Raw genomic sequence first — 17,350 nt, forward strand, 5'->3', positions numbered from 1 at the left:
GAGTTCTTTCTTTTTCTGGCTTACACACTTAGTACAAGTTGCCTATTTTCCAATGTTCTAGAATTGAAGAGACGGAAGAAGTGCAGTAAAGAATATGGACAGATGGTAGTGGTAAACTTTTCTTAAAGCAACTCAGAATTAAAAACACCTACATTTGATAAGATAAGATGAAGCCCAAACAACCCAGAGCCTGCTCCAGAAGACCAATGAAGAGAAATTAGGGTAACTTTCACAGACGTTTTCTAGCTTACTCCAGTAGAAACCCCGAAACACTGGACACCAGCCAATGTAATGCCATTTTGTATGTGTGTTTTGTTTTAAAAGAAAGGCCATAGGGACATACCAGGAAATTACAGGCTGGTTAGTTTTGATTCAGTTGTGGTTAAAATCTTCAGAAACTATTTTAAGAAATCAAACAGAGGAAGAGCAGAAACTCAGTTTAGAGGGACCCGTGTGGTTTCAGGAAAGGAATAACTTGCTTCGCTAACTGGATGGAATTCTTTGAGGCTGGATTATCGAAATAAGGATACTACCAACAAAACTGTTGGATCTAAAGAGCTACAAAATTCAGCATTTCAGAGTCAGTCATAAATCACTCTCTGGCTGGCTTGCCTGTAAAACAGAGCAATGCTTGCCTAATTGGGATGCTACTAATTAATGAAACCTTTCTACAGACTTTAAGAAAAATGTAAAGGAACACACATATTTCAAATAGAGTAGTATTTTGAAATATAAGTTTCTATAGTTACAGCAGATAATAATAATAATAATAATAATAATAATAATAATAATAATAATAATAATAAAAAAATTAGCCAGCATTATTGTCTGCTTGGCACTATACTAAGCTCTTTATGTATGTTTATCACTTAATCCTTTAAATGACTTTACAAGATACAGAATATTTTTCTCAATTTGCAAATGGGGAAACTGAGGATGTGAAAAGTTGAGTAACTTTCCCAAGGCCAAAGCGACTCAGAGGTGGAGCTAGGATTTAAATCCAAGATTTTCAGACTCTAAAACCATGTTTTTAACCACTTACATACCCCTTGTGAGTGTGTCTCAATAATTATGCAAAATGGCGCTCTTGACTCACAGTCAGTGAAGAGTTGCCCAGAGATGTTCCCTCATGGGACCAAATGGGATCTACTAACTTGCTAATTACGTTGCATACAACAACATCCTGAGGTTACATGGGGGAACTGGTCAAGGAAAGAAACAAAGCTCACCAAAGACACAGGCCTCTGAACTAGGCAACCAACTCCCAATTCCCAAGGGAATCCTGACTTCTTATCCAGTCCCAAGCCCTGCCCAGAAATGCGCTGGTCTCTAGGGGAATCTTTTAAAACTAGACTTTCTGAAATTATTCCAAACATCCTCAGCCCTTCTGGATGCTGAGATAGGATAGCATTGGTGCTAAAACCTCTAAATCACGTAGGATTCTGCAGGAGACAGGCATCAGATAGACATCAGACCCATCCCCTCACCACTACCACACAGAGACATGGCCACGTTCTGATTCTGTGGACTAGTAATTCACCCTGAAGTGGCAATGTGGCACCCCAGGACTTTCTACAGGGTTCTAAAGATTGTGTCATTTGGCCAAGTGAACCCAGTACATTCATAGGCTTACATTTTCTGCACATCAGCAGCTCTCTAGAAAGGCAAGCTCCTAACTCAACCCCATGCAGTATATTTTCTATTTGGCACGTGAGCAGGGAGGGCAAAGAATAAACAGAAAATATAGAAAAGAAAAAACAAAATGTTTATAATGCCGTAACTCTGTCACAATCAATATTAACATTTTGGTATATTTCCTTTCTTTCTGTCGATTTGTTTCTTTACATAGCTGTAATCATTGTAAAAATTTTTTAATTCATTTTTTCTCAATTCAAATATACCATCATTTTTACTCAGTATCACAGCATCCACATCTATCATAATTATTGGCTGGGTAATAGTCTATTGACTGCCATACTTTTCTTAAAATTCCTTTATTATTGAACATTTCCATTATTTCTGTATTTTTCATAATAAACAGTGTTATGATGAACAACTTTATCATATAAATTTCTTCATATTTTAATTTCCTTAGCATAGGTTTATAGAAATGGATTAATTGAGCCCCAAAATGTTCCCACAACCTTGTGTTTCCACCATAGGTTCTACAACCATTTGAAAGACCCCATTCTCCATTAAAAAAATAATAAATGACCCCCTGGTTCAAATGAACTTTGAACTTATTAAAGATGGAGGAGTTTCATGAAAACAAATCTGTTTAATTATGTTTAATCTACTATACCTCAGACTTACTTGACACCATACATTTCTTTCAGTCCATCTACTATCCTTTCACATCTGTGACCAACAGAATAGATTGTTATGAGATGGAGTGATACCTTGAATGAGAACTGAGTAGCCCTCAGAAGACAGACCTTGTTTCTTAAAAGCCACATAATAATGGAGTGACTTAGTCATTTAATCTCCATGAGCATCTTTTCTTATCTATATCCTTAACAATATTATTGTGGAAGTCTTATGATAGAACATACATGAAACACAAAGTTATGCACAAATATATAGATGGACTATTAACCATAAAAGCAAGATGATGTATAGTATTTACCATCAGTTCCACTGACTTTTACCATTTACCTCCCTTTCATTGTGAAGAACAACAGAATGAATACCCGTTGAGGTATTTGAATGTTGATATGAAAGAGTAATTTGGTGGGGGGAGGATATAGCTCAGTGGTAAAGTGCATGCCTAGGATGCATGAGGTCCTGGGTTCAATCCCCAGTGCCTCCATTAAATAAATTAACCTAACTACCTCCCCCTACAGAAAAAGATATAGTTTTAAGTAATTTAGAAGTAAAATACCATCTAAAATATTTTGAACTGTCAAATGACTAGGTTGCCCTGCTCCAGAGAAGGAGAATTTTGTATTTTTCCCTTTAAAAAGAGAGAATAACAAGATGAAGGATTCTGGGTAGGTGTCACTTGATACTCTACTGAGTATGTGAAACACATAAATTTTTTGTTTGTCCCTAAGAGAAGAGCGCCACGTCTGCTACGTAGCTTAACTGGTTAAGAAACCTCTGTGCCCATCCAAAGCTTTCTCACAGGAGGCGGTATCCAGATGCTTTTTGCACACACTGCATTTTAAAGAAAATGTACTCTGTAATGAACTTGACTCTCCCTTCAGATGCTGGGGACCGTGTGTTCCCCAACCATGGCAGAAAAGGGGGCCTTTTGGATACATGCCTCCTAAATTTTTGACTTGAATTGGCAAGAGTTCCCTCTGAGTTCTTTAAGTTTGAGCAAAAGACCATAGAATAGGAACCTATATAGTTGCTCTGGAATGTTCTTGTAATTCTACCAATTGAAGATACATCACTGTTAAATGGAAAATGCAGAGCACTAAGTTGTATAGAGGCAACAATAATAATTACATTAAAATTATGCATTAACATAATTTGAAAGAATACATTATTAGCTTCTTTACTCCTCTGGATGGTGGGATTATGGTGGTTTATGTAAGTTCTTTATATTTTCCAATTTTTCAATAATGATTATTTTTTATAATTTAAAAAGATACTTGAAGTAAATCAGGGTTTATAAGTATTTTAAAAATCCTTTGGTGAAAGGAAGGAGATAAATATTGATAATTTCAGTGTTAATGGAAATTAGTTTAATAGATGCTTGTCTCTAGGATACCAAGTTTGGCTTTGCTAAGGGAATGCAAAGACAAAAAAAAAAAGAAAGAAAGGGAAAGAAGAGGGTACTTAGGGGAAGAGGAGCTGAGGAAGATGAAGTTCTCTGGAGAAACAGAAGGGCATCCAGCTGGCATTTTTCAGCCCCTGGAACGACAGAGTAGAGGGAGGGCAGACCGGTGTGGAAAAGGAGGTGTGAGGGCGTCTAACACGGAGACTAGCAAGAAAACCATAGAAATAAAACAAGTTTAAGGTTTGGGGTCACTGACACTCCTTGTGTCTCTACCACAGCTATGTGTCTGAGGGCAAACTGAGTGTCTTAATTTATACGGTGGGAATAAAATTAACCATTTTGCAGGTCGCTTTGTGAATTAAAGATGATGATGTCTGGAAAGCACATATCACACTACATAACTAAGTCACTGCTAAGTTACCTCTTATTTTGAAATCTTGGCTGTCAGCGCTGTTCTCTCTAGGATCTCAGGAAACCTTGCAGGAGGAAAGGCTCAGGGAGTCCCTCACCTTAAAGAACCCCAGTGTTTGCTACAGAGGCTCCCAAGGGATGAGAGTTATGTGACTGCACAGGTGTGCGTGCCCCACCTACAAGGGCCCACAGGGCTAGAGGACCGTGTGTGTCTTATGAGAGCATAAATGTCTACAGTCCGCAGGAAGTTTTTTTCAAAATGATGGAATCTGAATGACTGTGTAAAGGTGAATGAAATGAAGGAAGGTGAACTGGAGAATAATTTAATCTAAAATGGTTTCTTCTTTTCAGTTCTAGAGATCACCCTGAGATTTTATGTAAAATGATAGTTGTAGAGGTTTCTGGTGGATTTTGATGGACAGGTTGGGACTTCTCTGTGGCAAGACTAGCTGTTCGCCAGAGAGCTGCACAGGGTTTTCCACTCTAGTGGACTCACCATGATCCCAGGCGTGGCCCTGAGAGCACCTGCACCAGTCTTACCAGTGCCTCCCAGCTGAGTGGATTCAAGGGCACTGGTTTCCTTTTAAATTAACAATCTCAAAATTTCCAATAAGCTCAACACTGGCAGAGAGTTCAACCCTATTTCTTCAGTGAGCTTGCTCCCTCACTTTCTGTGATGTTATCTTCTCTATTCAAACCTCCTACCTCGTACCTGACCAATCTGAGTTGATAACTTTGCCTCATCGTTCACTTGAAAAAATGGAGATTTCCTCAACACCATCAAGACCTCTCTCTTTTTTGCACTTGCATCCAGCCACCCATCCCTTCTTTTTTTAAATTGAAGTATAGTCAGTTTACAATGTTACAATGTTGTGTTAATTTCTGGTGTACAGCATAGTGATTCAGAAATATATATATATATAGGCGTGGGTATAGCTCACGTGGCAGAGTGCATGCTTGCATGCAAGAGGTCCTGGGTTCAAACCCCAGTACCGCCATTGGAAAACCAAATAAATCAACCTAATTACCTCCCCACTGAAGAAATATATATATATATATATTCCTTTTCATAGTCTTTTTCATTATAGGCTGTTACAAGGTATTGAGTATAGTCCCCTGTGCTGTACAGCAGGAACTTGTTCTTTATCTATTATATGCGTAGTAGTTAGTATCTGCAAATCCCAAACTCCCAATTAATCCCTCCACCCTGCTGTTTCCCTCCTGGTAACTGTAAGTTTGTTTTCTATGTGAGTCTGTTTCTGGTTTGTTAATAAGTTCCTTGGTGTCCTTTTTAAAGATTGCATATATAAGTAATATCATATGGTATTTTTCTTTCTCTTTCTGGCTTACTTCACTTAGTATGATGATCTCTAGGTCCATCCATGTTACTGCAAATGACATTATTTTATTCTTTTTTATGGCTGACTAGTATTCCATTGTATAAATATACCACAACTTCTTTATCCAGTCATCTCTTGATAGACATTTAGGTTGATTCCATGTCTTGACTATTGTAAATAGTGCTGCTATGAGCATTGGGGTGCATGTGTCTTTTTGAATTAGAGTTTCCTCTGGATATATGCTCAAGAGTGGGATTGCTGGATCATATGGTAAGTCTATTTTTAGTTTTTTAAGGCATCTCCCTACTGTTTTCCATAATGGATGCACCAAACTGCATTCCCACCAGCAGTGTAGGAGTGTTGCCTTTTCTCCACACCCTCTCAGGCATTTATCATTTGTGGAGTTTTTTTTTGAATGGTGGCCATTCTGACTGGTATAAGGTAATATCTCATTGTCATTTTGATTTGCATTCCTCTGATAGTGATATTGAGCATGTTTTCATGTGCCTATTGGCCATTTGCATGTCTTCACAGGAAAAATGTTTGTTTATTTTCTTATTGGGTTGTTTGTTTGTTATTAAATTGTAATAGCTGTTTGTATATTCTGGAAAATAAGCCCTTGTCAGTCTCATAGTCGGCAGATATTTTCTCCCATTCCATAGGAATGTCTTTTCATTTTTTTTATAGTTCCCTTTGCTTTGCAAAAGCTTTTAAGTTTAATTAGGTCCCATTTGTTTATTTTTGCTTTTATTTCTATTGCCTGGGTAGACTGCCCTAGGAGAACATTGCTAAGATTTATGTCAGAGAATGCTTTGCCTATGTTTTCTTCTAAGAGTTTTATAGTGTCTTGTCTTATGTTTAAGTCTTTAAGCCATTTGAGTTTGTTTTTGTGTATAGTGTGAGGGAGTATTCTAAGTTCATTGATTTACATACTGCTATCCAGCTTTCCCAACATCACTTGCTGCAGAGGCTCTCTTTTCTCCAGTGTATATTCTTGCTTCCTTTGTCAAAGATTAACTCACTGTAGGTGTGTGGGTTTATTTCTGGGCTCTCTATTCTGTTCTACTGATCCATGTCTGTTTTTATGCCAATATCACACTGTTTTGATTACTGTGGCTTTGTAGTATTGTCTGAGGTCTGAGAGGGTTATTCCTCCAGCTTCATTCTTTTTTCTTGAGTATTGCTTTGGCAATTCTGGGTCTTTTGTGATTCCATATAAATTCTAGGATTATTTGTTCTAGTTCTGTGAAAGATGTCCTGGGTAATTTGAGAGGGATCACATTAAATCTGTAGATTGCTTTGGGTAGTATGGCCATTTTTAGAATACTAATTCTTCCAATTCAAGAGCATGGGATAGCTTTCCATTTCTTTAAGTCATCTTTAATTTCCTTAATCAGTGTTTTATAGTTTTCTATGTCTCAATCTTTCACATCCTTGGTCAGGTTTATTGCTAAGTATTTTTTTATGTGATTTTGGAAAAGATTATATTTTTACTTTCCTTTTCCAATATTTCATTGTTAGTGTAAAGAAATGCAACTGATTTCTTTAAGTTTATCTTGTATCCTGCTACCTTGTTGAATTTATCAGTTTTAGTAATTTTTGTGTAGAGTCTTACAGTATCATGTCATCTGCCTATAGTGAAAATTCTGCCCCTTCCCTTCCAATTTGGATACCTTATTTCTTTTTCTTGTTTGATTGCTGTGGCTAGGACTTCCAATACCATGTTGAATAGAAGTGGTGTCAGTGGGCATCCTTGTCTTGTTCCAGATTTTAGAGGGAAGGCTTTCAGCTTTTCACCATTGAATATTATGTTGGCTGTGGGTTTGTCATAAATGGCTCTTATTATGTCAAGATATGTTCCCTCTATACCCACTTTGGTAAAAGTTTTTTTTGTCATGAATAGATGTTGAACATCCATCCCCTCTTTGCTCCTCTTATTAAACTGAGAAATTGCCTTTCTTCCTATCAAAGTCCAGTTATTGACACATTCTCTTGATCTTATCTTGCCTCCTCAAGGACTTTAGTCTCCCAAGTGTCTTCAGTATCTCTCTCTCTCCTGGATCATTCCATCAGCCTGCAAACACAGCACCTCCTTACTTTACGTATACACACTGCATACACACACACATACATAGACGGCTTGACCTCATACTCCCCTTCTGCCCACCCATCCACTGAACAGTCTCAGAGCCCTGGTTCCCCTTAACCACCAAACTTCTCGGACGGGTGGTCCACACAAATTGTTCTCCTACTGTTACTTCCTATTTACTCCTCCACACTTCACCATAACTTCTCTCATAATGTCACCCCTAACAACAAATGCTTTCAGTCCTCCAGGTCTCTAGCTGCACACTCTATATTTTTTCATACCTTTTTGCCACTTTTCTCTTTGCCAGCATCTCCTCCTATATCCCGATCTGTAAGTATTAGAGTTTCCATCATGGTTCCAGGTTCAGTTCTCATATTTCTTGAGCTCTCCTACCCCAGGGGATTTTTTTCTTTTCCCATGCAGCTAACTACTATCTCTGTGTTACCCATACTTGAATTTCTAACTCCAGCCAAACCTCTCTTCTGAGAGGAGAACGTGTGTCTTCAGCCACCTCCTTGTCATCTCAGGAGCATCTCAGATTTAACAAGATAATTCGGAACAGTCTGCTCACCTTAAGTAAAAACTGTTTATCACTCCAGCTCCTCTGTCTCTGGTAGTAGCAGATAGGGGCCCCTGGGGTTAGGCTATTAGATAAACCTAAGTTCTTGCCACCACAGTGTACTCAGAATCCACCACTCGCCCTGCCCACCACCAACTGAGGTGTTTATTAGGCCAGGCTTGACTCCTTTAGGATAAATTCCCTTCCAGAAAGCTGTTTGTGTGACAGTTTCCTAGCATCCGCCTCTCCAGTCCCCGTGTATAGGTGTGCCCTCTCACAGCTTGGGTTCCACCGGGGATCTCCTCTCTCCTGGCTTGTAGAATGAATAAATGAGTAAAGAAGTGATTGGATGAAATAAAGAATTCATTCACCTGACAGGATAAAAGCCATTGCTTGCACACTGTATGATTTACAGAAAAAGTCTTCTCTCTTTCCAGGTGCTCGAAGACAGGTTTAAGATTGAAAAGGATAAAGGGAAAGCAAAATCTCCCAAGGAGAAGAAGGCCCCAGGTGCCAAGGTTGCCAAAGGAAAGGGAAAGGATCCGCCTGAGGCAAACTCAGCAGTGAAGAAGACCACCCAGTTAGTAAGGAGGGGAGAGGAGGACGACTGCAAACATTACATTGGTCAGTAAGATGTTCCTTTCACCTCTTGCCTTATGACCTACAGAGTCACTTGGGAAATCATCCCAATAACTATGTTTAATCTTCCTCAGCCTTTTCACTCTCTTCAAGACCATGAATCACATATCCCCCATGACACCCTAATAGAGAAATATTTCTATTTGTAATTCGCTTATGTTTTGAGCCAATATTTATTCAGCCATGTGACTTGCTATAGGCACATTACATAGTGCAGGTAACAGATGAAATAATGAGCTGATTGTGCCGCCAAGTTGCTGACTGTCTTGCTGGGAACATACTCATAAGGCAGTGTAAAGTGATTATTGCCCTGAGTGAAACACAGTGGTGATAAAACCTGACCAGTTAATCATGCAGAGCATGTAGCTTCCTGACCTCAGCTTCTCCCACTATCAGTCTGTCCTAGGCAGAGCCACCAGAATTTTGTTTCATTTTAGATTATTGACATAAAAATGATTTGACCTGGGCAGCCATGAGTAATTCATTGCCACCTTCCCACGAACCCAAAAGGAGCTACTGTTGTCATTTGCGTCATATTTAAATGAGATGGCAGCCGTCACGTCCATTTCCTGTTTGACTCCCCTAATATATCTCTGCTCTCAACTCGCTAGATTTAGGATAGGTTATATTATGGATTTCATAGGCAATATCAATACAGATTTATTTTAGTAATTGAAGAAAAATCACTGCTTGGAGATTGAAAGTTTGTGCGATCCTTGCACTGTTGTAAAATTGATCTTAATGGCCTATTGTGATGTTTTCAGATACCATCTTGTATTGATCAAAGTCCGAAAATTATTTTCACCCCGCATAATCTCACGTTAATATAAACATATTAATTACATATATTAATAATGATAATATAAATTTAATATAATGATAGATATTATCATATTAATTACTATAAACTCATGTTTTAACACTAACAAAACAGTGACAGAAGGGCAAAATGAGAAAAATTTTAGGAAAGTGCACAATATACATTTTTTAAATTGAATGTAGTAAATACATAGTTGCTGCATAAGACATAGCATTCACACTGATTGACATAAATATACAGAATGCTTTGGTAGGGAGCGTGCTCATATTCAGTATTTCCCTCTCCTGTAAACACCTCTACTTATAAAATACCACAAAGCTGCAGCTACTCGTAATTCAGGAGTAAAGCCAGATGTTGCTCAAAAGAGATTAGAACCAAGAAAACTTACAGCCTAAACTTTTTCTTTTTCCTTCTTTTTTTTTTTTAACAAAAACCCAAGCACACATTTTCCATGACGACAGGCCCTATGTATGTCTGTCCTCCGATTACGACTCTGTCTCATTTGCAAAAGTGATTTAATCTTCTGTAAACCGACCACGGCCTTCTTCCTGGAAGGGCAATAATGAAAACCAGCCTACATGACTGCATTCCAGCCAACCGGACTGTTTCTGGCAAGCCAGAGGGAGGATAAATGCATGCATAATGTATAGAACAATTGAACTGGCTGAGCGCAACCTGTTCTCTTTTACAATGATGGCTGCTCTTCTTTTATGGTATTTTGAACAGACGATGAGCCAGATGACGGTGCCCAGCACTACATTATCGTTGTGGGCTTCAACAACCCTCAGCTATTAGCGATTATGACTGAGCTTGGCATTCCCATAAGCAGCGTGATTAAAATATCTTCAGAGAATTATGAACCTTTGCAGACACACCTGGCAACAGTTAGCCAGCAACAGGAGAGTTTTCTGCAGCCAGAAGGTATGTGGTCCATTACACGGCTTACTGAGTCCTTGAATATTGCCTGCTGTCCTCAAAGTACAAAGACGATTTTCTGTCCAAAACATAGTGATACAATACATACATTATTCAGTCCTTTCAAGACTTTGCTTTGCTGTTGATGCCGCTTGCGCTAGCCAGGGGTTATAAATTTCACAAATTCCAATCACACCCTGTGTTTACACCCCTGCGTAGCTAGCTACACAGAACACAGACTGCAGGTCAGAAGACTTGGTGATCCAACTACATTGCTCAGGAAAATTTGATCTAGAACTTTTCCCCAAAGCAGGAGCTGGATGGATCAACTGCAGATAATCTGTCCTTCCGGAAGCCACAGTCGGCAGATGGCCCGAGGGACGTCGTAGCCTTGGATTCTTGCTCTGCTTTGCTGCTGGCCTATTGTGATAAATCAGAGAGGGTGTTTATCTTCCAGGCCTTAGACTAGGAAGTTGTGGGATGAAGGCCCAACCACAGGACTCTTCTGCCATTTGGAGCCTTGGGGTCTTCACCTCAGGGGTTGGACTAGACTACCTCTGTGGGATGAGAACAAAACTCTGCTGTGTACTTCAGGTAGTAGAATTAGGATTCAGTGTAAGCCCGTGTGACCTAGAGGTCCAAGCTCTTTTTCCCATATGCTGTTGCTTTTATTGTTATTGATTAATAATATCCTTTGCGCAGTGCTTTGTAACCTACACAGCCACATCCCAATCTCTGTAACACAACATTTTAAAAATTGCTGTTCTAAATTAGAAATGGCTACCCCAATAATCATAATAACTATCATTTACTGGGCACGTGCCTTGGGTCTAGGCTTAGTGCTCAAGGCTATAAGTGTGTCGATTCATGTAGTTTCCATGACAGCCCTTGGAAGTCTGTTTTATTATTTCCATTTTACCAAAAATGACTCTCAGTCTACAGGCAGCTATTAAGTAAAGGAGTTGAGATTCAAACCCAGCTACTCCTGACGCTCTCAAAGGATAGTTGTAACATTAAATAACTTATTATTGAAGCCAGTGAGGAAATGGTGTGTAAGTTCCATAGTCTCTTTAGGAAAAATATTTAATGTGTAAAAATAAAACCATAGAAAAAGAGACTTCACAGGAGAATAATGAAATCTTAGTAGAACCTATTTAGTTGTAGATGAATAAACATAAATGTGGGAGACAAATTTTCAAGTGTAATTTGTGGAAAGCTGGCATTATTTTACAGTCAGAGCACAGATGCCCAGAGAAGCTGGCAGCTGTTTCAGTGGGACTGAAAGTTAACTGAAGCATGAACCGTTGATCCAGTCTGTTTTTAGCCACGTGGGAAGGAGAACTGGATCAATGGCATTTCTAACCAATTATGCAGCAAACACTAAAATACTCAAAAAGTGATTTGGCAAAAAAATTTGCTTCTATATAGATGCCATCTAAGATTGATGGAAATTTCAACCATATTTAGCTCCCAAAATGTGTGACCTTATCATAATCTTTCTGGGCCTCAACTCTAAAAATGAAAGGATGGGAAAATTTAATGTCATATTTAATATCAATTCCAGAAGTAAAATCCTCTGATTATTTAATTATCTAGTCCAGGTTCAAACACTGAAGAAAATCACATTTCTTTATATGCATTTTCTGGTACTGTACAGACATCTTACAATGCATATGACTCACCACGTCCACCTAAAGTGGGAAGAAATTCGGCAGTCTCATTTTGTAATGTAAACATGTTGCTCTCGTTAGATATAGAAGCTGAAAAACTGAAGAAAGAGCATGCCATAAAAGAACTTGAAATTTTCTGGAAGTACTTGGAACCAATCCTGAATAATGAGAGACCTGAAACAAATCTCTTTGATGTGGCTCGGCTTGAATACATGGTCAAGGCTGATGACTTTCCCTCCGACTGGTCAGATGGCAAGATGTTGGTTAGTACGTGTGTTAGTGAGAGAGAGTGGTTTGAACATGTGGCGCTGTGGTTCCCTTTACCCCATTCATTCATTTCACAGATGCTTCTTGATCACTGACTATAGAGAGGCTTTGTGCTAGGCTCTCTTACCTTCAAGACAATGATCACATTGAATGCCCAGTCATGGGTATAGCCCGATTCTTCAGCTTTTTCTGTGTGAATTAACGACAAAAGAAAAAGATGTCGATGAAGATAGAGGATGCTAATTATTTTATTTGGTGACAGTAGAGTCTTAATATGTAATATATTCATTGTGAAAATAGTGAATTTTACAGTTTGTCTGATTATACTGCCTTTCTTTTTTTACATATCAGTTCAAAGCACTGTTCTTCTAGGTCCTTGCTTATATTGCCAAAATCATATTTTTAAAAAACATATTTGGCCAACAGGATCTATCCTAACAGGATCTGTCCCCAACAATTAGCAGGCATTTGCTGAGAGTGTTTCTTGGCCCCCGCTGTCAAGGTGCTTGCAGAGAGGCAGGACCAAAACCGTGATCAGAGAAGCAGTGTTCGAGGTGCCACACATCTGTGTGCTTTGTTATATGACGCACACTCTGAGTTTCCTGTTCATTCAGAAAAAGAAGAAATGGGATGCTTTGAAAAGTAGCAAATGCTAGATATACGGGGGTGTTTCTGAAAAGAATGTTGAGCAACTACTTATCCTGGATGTCGGGGAAGCTATCCAGGCATTCCTGTTACTAAAAAAGAGACCTCTCAGGTCTCTTTCTAATTGACCCCCTATCCCAACAAACAGGAGTCCAGGAGCATTGAATCCCTTGCAGGGCAATATATCTCAGCATCAAAAGGGGCTGAACTGAAAGCAGAGTCCTGGAGAGGGACCACAGTGAGGCTGCCTTGAAGGGGGCTGGGAAAAGCAGGGTAGAGGATGGGTGTCTGTGGATGGTGACTGAGGGTAGCTGCCATGAAACAAGCAGAAAACCAAATCTGACTGTGTAAGAGGAAGAGAGTGAGATCAAAGCCTGGAATAGTTTCTGAGCCAAAGTGTAGGCTGCCCATGGCCGTGGGTTGGAGTACATACATTTCTCACCATAAGAGTCCCTGATTCCGTTACCTTGAGATGGGTGTGCACTTAGCGGAGCAAGTGAAGACACTGAGGAAGGGGGCCTAGACCTGAAACTTGAAGGATGGACAGGATTTGAATAAGTAACAATGGACAGATTAGTTGCAGTTAAAAAGGCTGTCAACAGAAGGCATTAGATGTCACCATGTAGCAACAGAATACTTAAGTCGGATACCTTGCCAACGGTAAGCATAAATATTGTCTTTGACCTCAACGCGGGAAACAAAGCTGAACCTAGAAAAGCTGGTGCTGAAGGCAGAGCTTGTGGTGGGCAAAACTGGTTACTCCGGACTCCCTTTGCTTTGCTTCCTCCCACTGCTTCATCTACACACCTCGCCTTTCACTCCCCTGCCTCTCAAACCCGAGCTCAGAAACGAGCTTGCACTGCCACTTGTCCTTTATTGCTCCATGTGAAACTGGGCTGCGTTTCCCCATCCCAGCAACACTGACATCCCAAGTCATGTCGTGCTGTGAATATTCCATCCCATTTCACTGTAATTCTAGACTATGCCTAGCAAATGTGTGATATGTTCAGGAAGAGGCTATACCCCTGGGATCCTGAAACATCATCTCAAAGGCAGCTTTCTATTCATCTTCTATAACAGACCAGCTCTTCTACCAGGAACATAAAAATCTATGCCTAGCAAAAGCCCACATCCACAAATTTCAGTTTTGTGGAAATAGTCCTCCTCTCATTTGGGCCAAGTTCTGGCTTCATACCTTGTCAAGAACATGTGTTCACTTTTGATTCGATAGGGCAGAGATCCCAGCCTGAATCATCATTCAGAGGAGGCAATAATAAACGTCTTCTAAAACCACCTCAAACCAAGAACCTTTGGCTCCGCTCCCTTCTGTGTGTCTTCTTTACCCTTCAGGCATAGGCTGAGAAGAGCTGAAGTACAGCGAGCCCGAGGTCGAAGACATTCCATGGCATCATCTGTACGTAGATGTGAACAGCAAGGCACACAGTTGGAGCTGCAAAAGACCCAGCATGGTTCCCAGCATCCTGTTTCCTACTCCAGGGTTAACCATTTTCTGTTCATTGGAAGATTTTAATCAGTTCTTTTTTTTAAGAAAGCGAATGTGGCTTTATTTTCCTTTTTAAAAATGTAGAGTGGAAGAGTTTAAGTGGCAATTAAAGTTCAAAAATTTCATGGTGAAAAAATATTATCAGCTAAGTTGAAATACTAGGTATGGTAGAACATTCCTGACTTCAGAACTGAACATGAACGTCCAGGGTGTCTAGTGGGGCCATGAATGTAACTGTCAGGAATGAGCACATTCAGCTGTCGCAGGAGACTTGCAGGGCTGTGCTTCCCCCCTGCACACACCGATCTTCTGTCAGCCACTTTGCTGATAGGTATTTATTGAACCTCTTCTTCAAGCCAGGGCTGTGATCTGGGTTCAACTGCAGGAGACTTTCAGAGCCTAGGTATGCCTCTATAAGGTATGGTTTGTGAGTGAACAACCTGGCACTGAGGGTGATGGGGAAAGGAAGCCTTGAAAGCAGTTCAGTAAAAGAGTTGGGATCCAGAAGAAAAGGCCATTGGACTCAATATTGAAGATCAGAATTCATTTTAAACTCAGGATCACTTAAGAAATATACAAACAACAAACCTATTTCTATTTACAAGGAGACTAAATGCACTAGTGTAGATCCATGGTGTCTCGCTCTCAGCTCTATATGTAAGTTGATAATGGCCTCATATCCAAGCCAGGAGCCAGCCGAGTTGTCTTCTTCCTCTCTGGAAGAAGGAAAGCATTAATACCTTTGGCCACAAACAAGCAGACTGTATTTCTGCTGAACCAAGGTAACAAGCTTTACATCAAATATATGCCCATCAAGACGTGCTGACTGCTCACGGATGACATCTGCAACATCTCAAGTTAAGACTTTGGTTGCTGAAATAGGTTTCTGGCTTTTAGCATGTGATTTGCTGTTGGATTTTAAATTAAATGAACTATGGGATAATTGGGCAGAAGATTTTTACTGTTTTTCTTATAAATACAAACAAACGTGTTTATATACCAGAATTTTGGCAAAAACTATCAGGTTGAAGTTTAATTGAAGAATTCTTAGGCTTTGTTTTTTGGGGGAGGTAGCTAATTAGGTTTGTTTAACTACTTATTTTTTAACAGAGGTACTGAGGCTTGAACCCAGCACCTCGTGCATGCTAGGCATGCGCTTTACCACTGAGCTATACCCTCCTCACCGTAGCCCTCCCTCTTAGTGTGGATGCATGAAGCTCAGACTGACAGCTGTGCTGTGATAGTCAAGGCTAGGCACTTCCCTGGACTCCTGCCAGACTGTGATTCACTGGCCCTACAGGAAGCTTTCTCACTATTACCGCTTCAATTCAGACACAGGATGAGCTTATTTAATCCTTCTTTGCTTTCAAGCAGACACACCTAGTGCTTTTCTACTTCCGGAAATGAAAGCCCGGATAAGAGAAGCATCTGATCTATAGCTTGCCTGCCAGACCATACAGCTCGTGGGTACTGTAGTAGTAGTAGTAGTCTATCAGTATGCCTTCCAGGTTTTTTCCTCCCTAAAGGTAGCACAGGTGAAAGGAAGGAAAAGAGGCGAGGAGGAAAGGAGGAAATACTGATTGCACGTGCACTGCCGAGTACTTACACGGATGGTGCTCAAAGCTGTGCAGGTGATTTCCACTGTCACCAAGTAAGAGCTCATCCACAGCCTGTCTTGGGCTGAGGACAAGGAAACCACATATCCAGTGTGTTGCTTTAGGAACTGAGATACCTAAAAAGTAGTCCACCCTGCTGAGATGAATGAATAGGGCATTTTCCACTATGTTGAAGCATTCATTATGCTCCTACAATATTCGGCAGCCACAGCCTCTCCCAAGGGAGCAAGCAGTCTGCCTTGTGGTGAACAAGACGGGCCAGAAGGGCTCCACAAATGAAGGCTCAGTCCCCGTGGCTGGGATTCAGTGGTTTGGGGACCAGCCGGGGATGCACTTCCCTGTAAAAAGTAATAGGTTTGGCTCTAAAGGAGATTCAAACCATACTTCGGATTCCAGCAATATGAAACTAATAACTAATCATCACGAATTCTCTCACCTGTAGCTGGAACTGGGCACCGAGATTTTTGAAAATATTGCCTGTTTGATGTACGACAGCCTGGACTGGAAAAGGCAGCACCAGCGCTATTTGGAAAACATGCAGCTTATTAACGTCCCGCAGGTGGTTAGTGAGAAACCTGTCTTAGAAGCTACGTTGATTTCTGAGGTAGGCGCATGCTTGGATGTCTTCAGCGTGCTGAGCGATCAACTGAACAACTTAATTTTCACGTTCATAAAACATGGAGGGAAAAAAAATCACATAAATACTGGTAGCAAGGGAACACTACCTGCTGGGGTTTCATGGGGGAGGGTGGGATCAAGGAAAGGCCCCCAGGCACAGCGTCAAAGGGCATTCACGTGGCGGGGGCTTTACCAGCCTCCCTGACTATCTGCCACACGCAGAGGTGATGATAGAACCCACTTTCAGCCGTGGCGCAATAAAGAACGTCTGGAACAAGGAGGGATACGGATACCTGAATCATCATGTTTATTTGGCACCTGCCGTGTGCTAGCCCTGAGCCAGGTGCTGGCAATACAGTAATGAACAAGACCCAGCCCCTGTCCTCACTGAGGACATCCCCTTTAAAGGGGATGGCAGTCAAGCCAAAGGTGATTTCAACCTAGCGTGATGAATGCTGGGAGAACAGGAAGCTGAGAATGCAGTAGAAGCAATAAATACGGTGCCTGGCCTGATCCCAAGAAGAGCAGGG

The 17,350-nt window shown here is 40.5% G+C and overlaps 1 protein-coding gene and 1 non-coding gene across 2 annotated transcripts in view; both read left to right on the forward strand.

The window, feature by feature from the left end:
• SPAG17 (sperm associated antigen 17) overlaps positions 1-17,350 on the forward strand; it is a 190,430-nt gene that overhangs the window by 60,808 nt on the left and 112,272 nt on the right. Inside the window, exons 5-8 of the mRNA XM_006184295.2 lie at positions 8,564-8,750; positions 10,312-10,506; positions 12,252-12,433; positions 16,645-16,806. Coding sequence (XP_006184357.2) covers positions 8,564-8,750; positions 10,312-10,506; positions 12,252-12,433; positions 16,645-16,806 — 726 coding nt within the window. The remainder of the gene's footprint in view (positions 1-8,563; positions 8,751-10,311; positions 10,507-12,251; positions 12,434-16,644; positions 16,807-17,350) is intronic.
• TRNAP-AGG lies at positions 2,737-2,809 on the forward strand. Its single transcript has one exon. It is a non-coding gene; the product is annotated as a tRNA-Pro (tRNA).

The sequence above is a fragment of the Camelus ferus genome, chromosome 9 (assembly GCF_009834535.1).
Source record: "Camelus ferus isolate YT-003-E chromosome 9, BCGSAC_Cfer_1.0, whole genome shotgun sequence".
Lineage (NCBI taxonomy): Eukaryota > Metazoa > Chordata > Mammalia > Artiodactyla > Camelidae > Camelus > Camelus ferus.